At 41.8% G+C, this 8,380-nt stretch overlaps 1 protein-coding gene across 3 annotated transcripts in view; it reads right to left on the reverse strand.

Annotated features, from left to right (window-relative positions):
• Positions 1-7,006, reverse strand: part of STAT1 (signal transducer and activator of transcription 1) — a 42,537-nt gene extending 35,531 nt beyond the window's left edge. The window contains exons 1-4 of one of the 3 annotated variants that reach the window (XM_028480245.2): positions 6,809-7,006; positions 6,333-6,485; positions 3,372-3,500; positions 2,483-2,627 (exon numbers count right to left, since the gene is read on the reverse strand). In XM_028480245.2, coding sequence (XP_028336046.1) covers positions 2,483-2,627; positions 3,372-3,499 — 273 coding nt within the window. In that variant the 5' untranslated portion in view covers position 3,500; positions 6,333-6,485; positions 6,809-7,006. The other 2 variants (XM_007114600.4, XM_007114601.2) reach the window with 2 other exon arrangements.
• Between the last annotated feature and the right edge of the window lie 1,374 nt (positions 7,007-8,380).

The raw sequence follows: 8,380 nt of genomic DNA on the forward strand, positions 1-8,380 counted from the left end.
GAGCGGCTGGGCCCGTGAGCCATGGCCACTGAGCCTGTGCATCCAGAGCCTGTGCTCCGCAACGGGAGAGGCCACAATAGTGAGAGGCCCGTATACCACACACACACACACACACACACACACACACACATATACACAAAGACCTGTATGCAGAAAACTGTAAGACACTGATGAAAGAAATTAAAGATGATACAGACAGTTGGATAGATATACCATGTTCTTGGATTGGAAGGATCAATATTGTGAAAATGACTATACTACCCAAAGCAATCTACAGATTCAATGTAGACTGAATCCCTATTAATCCCTATCAAATTATCAATGGGATTTTTTACAGAACTAGAACAAAAAATCTTAAAATTTGTATGGAGACACAAAAGACCCCGAATAGCCAAAGCAGTCTTGAGGGAAAAAAAGTGGAGCTGGAGGAATCAGACTCCCTGACTTCAGACTATACTACAAAGATACGGTAATGAAGACAATATGGTGCTGGCACAAAAACAGAAATATAGATCAATGGAACAGGACAGAAAGTCCAGAGATAAACCCATGCACCTATGGTCAACTAATCTATGACAAAGGAGGCAAGGATATACAATGGAGAAAAGACAGTCTCTTCAATAAGTGGTGCTGGGAAAACTGGACAGCTACATGTAAAAGAATGAAATTAGAACACTCCCTAACACCATACACAAAAATAAACTCAAAATGGATTAAAGACCTAAGACCTAAATAGACATTTCTCCAAAGAAGACATACAGATGGCCAAGAAGCACGTGAAAAGCTGCTCAACGTCACTAATTATTAGAGAAATGCAAATCAAAAATACAATGAGGTATTACCTCACACCAGTAAGAATGGGCATCATCAAAAAATCTACAAACAACAAACGCTGGAGAGGGTGTGGAGAAAAGGGAACGCTCTTGCACTGTTGGTGGGAATGTAAATTGATACAGCCACTATGGAGAACAGTATGGGGGTTCCTTAAAAAACTAAAAATAGAATTACCATATGATCCAGCAGTCCCACTACTGGGCATATACCCAGAGAAAGCCATATTTCAAAAAGAGTCATGTACCAAAATGTTCATTGCAGCTCTATTTACAATAGCAGAGAACAAACGTATGGACACCAAGGTGGGAAAGCCGCGGGGGGGTGGGGATGGTGGTGTGATGAATTGGGCGATTGGGATTGACATGTATACACTGATGTGTATAAAACTGATGACTAATAAGAACCTGCTGTATAAAAAAATAAATAAAATTCAAAAATTAAAAAAAAAAAAGAATGCAATCTCCCATTTAACCAACATGTACTAGTTTATCATATACTTTTATGCTCTGCAGTGAGTTGGTACATTTCCAAAGGCAGTGGCTATACTTTAATTATCTTTAGTACCTAAATTACTTCTTGATTAAAAAAACAAGTATTTCCATATGTAGTTCCTATAATACTTTAATTTTATTATTCTTGGGCCCAATTATCTTGTTAGGATCCTGAGATAATGCAAATGATACAAAAATTATCCATGATATTCCTCAATTAATTTATCTGTTGGTCTCTGCTTTGAATTAGACCAAAGATGTTCTTCTCAGTTTTTGTTTTCTTGTCAAAGCTACTTTGCAAAATACCAGCAATCGTGCCTCTTTATAACAGGTATTATCAAGCAAAATCTGTAGGAGAGCAAATTTCTGTAAAGTTAATCTGGATTTCCCACTCACTGGTATTATAAAATCATATACACATTCACGGCGGGCGGGGGGGAAGCTTCTAATTACCTAAGTTGAACAGTTTGGTTGTGAGGAATAAAACAAGAAAATGACAGCACTCACCTCCATTAAAACAGAAAAGTTCCATTAATACAGAAATAAAAATGGTAGCCAGGCTTAAGGGATGCTGGGAGTACTTATGAAGAACTCCCAAAACTCTGCAGCATACTCTCTCCTGCGTGCAACTCCCTTTGACTTTTTCTTCCAAGGGAGGGCAACTTCAGCAGAAGCATGGCAAGGTAGAGTCGGCTCCAATTCACCACCTCACTACTGAGCCTTAAGAGACGTCAAAACTTTCAACACTTTCTGGACTTACTCTTCATCAGTATACCAAGCACTTAGACTGGACTCATCACTAAAGTTCCTTTGAGCTTTAACATGTTACTACAGCTCACTGCTCTTAAAATAAAACACTTTTTCTTCAATTTAAATATCAATGGCTTTTAATAAGATCATAGCATTGACTTTCTCTCAGAATTACTTATGTCTAAGTGATACCCTTCAGCCTGAATACTCCTTATGTGTTTACAAAATGAACTGATATTTTATTTTACTTCTGCTATAAAATATTAGCTACATAATGGTAGTTTATTTATAGTGTCTGTACTTTTCTAAATACCAATGAGTGTGTGCTCAATAGTATTTGCTGAAGGAAAAAAATTCTTATGGAAACATGGAAACATTTCAACTTAAACGCAAAAGCCAGGTCATACCTGAAGATTACGCTTGCTTTTCCTTATGTTATGCTGCAACAAAAAATTATTCTCCAAAGAGAAGCGACTGTATTGATCATCCAGCTGCGATAGGAGGTCGTGAAAACGGATGGTAGCAAATGAAACATCATTGGCAGCATGATCCCTAGGAGATTCAAAATTTACACATTTCATTTAGATACTACTTTAAAAGGACAAAATAAACACTGCTTTCCATGTTGAAAAGACTAAAATTAATTTAAAGTGTTTTCTTGGGTTTTATTTCCTTCTTTTGAAACTGCCATTGCTATTAGCAGCAGTTTGTACAATATTTCTATTATATACAATTAGCATGAAAAATTCTAGCACTCCAAGACTGTGCACAAAACTGTGAATGGAGATTATCTCTGGAGGCAAAAAATCAACAGGGAAAAAAATCTACGTCAAATACTTTCAGAACATTTGAAATATTTGCAATGAGCAAACAATATATTGTAAATAGAACATATACCAGTTTTAAGAGATATTTTCTTAATTTTTTTTTTACTTTCTTCATACTTCTAATCAGTGTTCTACCAAAACTTGGCTTTAATTATTACTTTTAACTTACTTCTTTCTATAACCTGGATACTAACTTGGAAATAATTGGTGTCAGCATTATTTAACTTGTGCAAAGCATTTAGGAGGATGTATAATTAAATCAACAAATACATAAAATTAATGACTAATGCATTCAGCTTTCTAGAGACACATGCCATTTTTCAAGGCAACACTCTTTTCTGCAACAGGTAATCCCAATGGCTACTGATGAGATTCATCTTCCAGTCAACGTAGTTCCAAGCCACTTAATCAACAAGTTATTTTAAAAGTGCAGAAAAACTCCTTCTTCTGTCAAGTGAGTTTTCCTTACCAGTCTTGCTTTTCTAGCCACTGTGCCAGATACTGTCTGATTTCCATGGGAAAACTGTCATCATAGAGCTGGTGAACCTGCTCCAGGAATTTGGAGTCAAGCTGCTGAAGCTCATACCACTGGGACATCCTATAGGGAAACAGAATACAGATCACAAATGGAAGCCCACAGCTCCAAAGAAAGCCTGTCTAGCATTGTGCTTCTTCTAAATATCTTGTTTAATTAAAAACATAGTCTTTGAAATATACTTTTAAAATGGTGTCTATATTTCAAAGCCTGTTTTTTAATTGAGTTTTGGGTCAAAGTTTTTTTCTTCTCCAAAAAACACATCTTCAGGTCTTTGCTCAAATGCCAGCATCTCAGGGAAGCCTCCTCTGGCCACCTTATTTAAATTGACACCACCTCTCACCTTGGAAAACACTATCCCTCCTCCCCGATGTATTCTTCTCCATCGCACTTACCACCATCTGACCTACCACATATTTTCTTTTTTATTTTGATTAGGGTCTGTTGTCCCCGCAAGAAGGGAAGGATTTGGGGGGCGGGGGGTTGTTCACTGCTGTATCTTCAGAACAGTGCTGGGCATACAGAAGGTGTTCATATGCCTTTAAAGTGAATCTGCACTTTTATCAAATAAATCAATGGAAAACACTAATTAGATTTGCTTTAGGACAAATCGCAAGAACTCTCCCTGAAATTGCTCTTATAAATTATAGAACATTTGTAATTTAACCCAAAGAATTTTAAACCGGTGTTTTATATTTTATGATTCACGTGATTAAAATGAATTATTTTTGATATATATCTTCTTTTTTTTAATTTGGCCACACTGCACGGCATGCAGGATCTTAGTTCCCCAACCTGGGATCAAAACCGTGACCCCTGCAGTGGAATCGAAGAGTCCTAGCTACTGGACCGCCAGGGAATTCCCAGGTTATATATCTTTTAAAAGAGATATATTTTCCTCTTTGCCTACTGCAAACAATAAGTCTGCACAAGAATTCTTAAACCTAAGTAATAATTTTTAAAGACTGAAACAACATTGTTAAATGTAATCTGAAAGGATAAAATAATACTATCTCTTTGGGTAACAGCAAGTCAACTTTTACATAGCAGTTCTGAAGATTAAAAATTAAAATACCTGATTTAAGTCCGAACATCCATTAGAAAAATGAAAAGCCTCTCTTCACCATAGCGTAAATTAGGATTTACATCAGCACACAGCTGACAACATTCAGAGTAGATATAAGTGAATCTTGTCCTACCAGCCCTGAGGAAGAGGTCTGGATTTTCAAGCAGGGCGTGGAAGAGCGTACGCATGCTTGTTGGCAAGCATACCTGTGCAGGCATGAAGTCATGTCTACTCCACAAATCTCCTTCCATAGGAAGGTAAGGATGTGCTGAGGCTACAAAGCTAGTCACCATCACAAATACCAGTACGAATGGACCCAAGTCCACACCTTTGCTACACTTGCGTAGCAATTTGATTTTTCACTTCGAATTTATATCACTTGAGTGGAAGACTCTAAATCTTTGGCGCTCTCCCTCCCTACTAGGTGTCTAATAAGGATATGCCTAAAGCAAGTATGCTGGCCAGAGTGTCAACCAGCGGGGACTGCAACACCTCTTTTTAGGTGAGTGACCTCAAGTGATTCACTTCCTTTTCAACAGGGTGGTTGTTTAAGACTGAATGACCTAATACAGATACAGCACCTGGCACAAAGCAGATGTTCAATAAATTCATGCTAACAAATCCAGAATCCATTCCCTCTTCTCATAAAACTTGTTACTAGCACAGGGAGTGGCAAGACCATCCTCCAGTCACCTGACTTCTTCCTCTCCAGTCACAAGACCTCCAACCACCTTGCCTCCAACACTCTTTCCCAATCTGGCCTTCTGCTGCACATGGGTTTTGACCACATCATTCTCTAGTTCAAAATTGCTACAGTTTGCCCATTACCAGGCTGATTTCCACTCTGACCCTATTTTCATCCATTAACAAAGCAACCCAGTCACCAAATTACCTACTTTTTTTTTCTGCACTGTTCCAGCTGTCACTCACCCTTGAAAACAGCTTTTCCACATTCTGCCTCTCTAAATTCTACCAGCATTCAAAGGTAGGTACAAATAGCCCTTCTTCCATAAGCTGTCTGAGACTCACCCAGAGACAATTAAGCTTTCATTAACGTGTGCCTCATTGCATTTTGTATCTCTATTAGAGCATCAGCCCCTGTCTTCCTTAAAAATCTCTGTGATGTCTCCCCTGCAGCATGTAAGCTTCAGAGTTGCTGGGACTGTCTTTTTTTTTAGACATCGTCTGCACTGTGGACAGTGTCCTGCACATATTATGTCCTCAATAGTAGTCTGTTGGGGCTTCCCTGGTGGCGCAGTGGTTGAGAGTCCGCCTGCCGATGCAAGGGACACGGGTTCATGCCCCGGTCCGGGAAGATCCCACATGCCGCGGAGTGGCTGGGCCCGTGAGCCATGGCCACTGAGCCTGTGCGTTCCGAGCCTGTGCTCCGCAACGGGACAGGCCACAACAGTGAGAGGACCGCAAAAAAAAAATAGTCTGTTGAATTGAAATCTAGTAGATTTCAGATTGAATTAGAAAGTAAAGGGCAAACCATATTGTGGTCCAACAAGTTTGAGTCCTGCATTAAACTGCAAACTGGATTGTGCTGGAGACTCAAGTCTTATTTCTGTCCAATAAAAACAAACTATCCAACTTATACAAACAACATTTAAAGCACAATCACACACCTGTTTTTCTTCCCCCAAACTCTTTGGTACTAGTCAGAATTTGTTTTAAAGACTAATTATATTATTTGGGGGTCTGCAGGAACTAATTATCACTTTTACATTCCAGGAGCACATTAAGCTCTTTTACCCTTAAATACAGACATATAATTAAGTTCCAAAGTCACATACTCATTCATTCGTTTCCGTGAACATTTTACCAACCTGTCACCTTGTGCCCAAGCGAAGGGCTGCGGATTCAACACAAGCAGCAGCTACACACAGCACGTCAGATGCCAAGACTGCTGGGTTTGCATGCACAGGGTGCGAGCGTACAACTTAGCTCTCTGGGTGTGGCACACGGCAAATGAAAACTTTCTGCGGAGAGAAGAAAACATGACTCTGGTGGAAGGGGCGGGAAAGAGAGAAAAATGAGGGTAAATGGGGAGATGCAGTATTTTCGGCGGGGGAGGGGCACATGATTCTATTTCACAAGACATTTTTTACTACCAGAGCACGACTGGATGGGGCAACCGTGCCATCACCGAAAACAACACCTGGGATACGCGTTCTTTCCCGGATAACGGATTTACCTGTCAGCACTTTAAAGCCCGCCCTCGCCGGGCATCCGGCCGCTGGGCCCGGACAACTGAGGTCCAGGAACGTCCCACCCCGGCACCCGGAACCTCACGCCCACTCACTCTGCGCTCCGGATCCGGCAGAAGTGGGCGAGGGCGCGGCCGTGCTGCCTCTCCTGGGAGCGCCGGGTCTCCTCTGCTCTTTCTGGGGTCTGACCGGGGTGGTCCCGGGCGCGACTGGGTCTCTCCACTAACTCAGCGCAGCAAAGCAAAAGTACCACCGGGAGAAAAGGTAGTGCCAGACGCCCCGCCTCCTTCCGCTCCCGCCAATCACCGGGTTGCTGCCGCTGTCGGCCAATCGGACGCGGCTGTTCCGAGCGCGCGCCGCCTCCCCGCCGGGGCCACTGCTCTGCCAACCCGCTGGGTCTTTCCTTAGAATTGGGGGAGGGCTCCCATCTGGAAGAGGTGAAGCTCTGGTCTGCGTTTCAAGTTGCGGGTTATGTTTACACGTTTTAGAGAACAACTAAAAGGAAGTTATGTGTTTAAAGAGGCCCAAACTTGGAGATCCTTGTATCAGCCCCAAACCTGAGAATTCGAGGCAGAGGACACAGGTGGAGACGTTGTCATTCTAGATGCTCGGCTTAGCAGCTGACCTCCATGTTGCTAAACCCAGGGGACGCTTTTCTGTCCTCACCTTACTTGACCACTCAGAAACCTTCTGCGCAGTTGACAACTCCACCCTTTAACACTTCTTCCTGGGCCATGATGCTGACACACTTTGCTTGCTTCTTCCTACCTCTCTGCTATCCTCTCCCCATCCTCTGCTCCTCCTCCGCCACCAAACCGTTCAATATTAAGTGTGGTCAGGGTCCGGATCTTGGTCTACTTTACCTACAGTTCCCAGGCTGTCCTGTGAAGACCTCATCCACAGCTTCAATGTCCTTCTAGATATGTAGAACTTCTACACCGGTACCCTGTCCACACGTCTCCTCTGAGCTCCACACCCACGTGTACAGCCCACACTTGACTCTCCACTTGGATGTCTGGTAAGCTCTAAAAACTAGTTGTGTTCAGAACCAACTCATCATCTTTCTCCTGAAGCCTCCCCTTTTTCTAGAACTGGCACATGCCAGAAAACTAGGAGCCACCTTTGACATTGCCTTCTCACCCCCACCAGTCCTCAAGCCTTGTTGATTCTTCCACCTAAATATTTCTCAAGTCTCATCGCTTCTTGCCATCTCCCACACCATCCCTCCTTTTCTCACATTTGGATCCTCTCAGTAGATTCCCCAAATGGCTGCCTCACTTCAGTTCTTAACTCCCGTTTAATCCATATTCCCTACAGCACTTTGAGTGGTTTGTTTGTCTTTTAATTGCAAAGCAGATCATGTGTTTGCCAACCTGAAAATCCTCTGATGGCTTTTCTTATAAAACCCAAATTTCTTAATGTAACCTATAAAGTTCTGGTTTCCCCATCACTTTCTTTAACCCCATCTTGTGCCACTCTTTCCTTACTTCAGCATTTTTGTTCTTCGAATAAGACAAGCTCTTTCCACAAACTCAGGGCCTTCTCACCAGTAGTTCTCCATCTGGAAAGACCCTTGAGCCAACGTCCCCCTCCCCCAACTTCTTTGAGGGATAACTCATCTTTTAAAAAAAATTTTATTTATTTATTTATTTTTGACTGTGTTGGGT

The sequence above is a fragment of the Physeter macrocephalus genome, chromosome 2 (genome assembly GCF_002837175.3).
Source record: "Physeter macrocephalus isolate SW-GA chromosome 2, ASM283717v5, whole genome shotgun sequence".
NCBI classification, from domain to species: Eukaryota; Metazoa; Chordata; class Mammalia; order Artiodactyla; family Physeteridae; genus Physeter; species Physeter macrocephalus.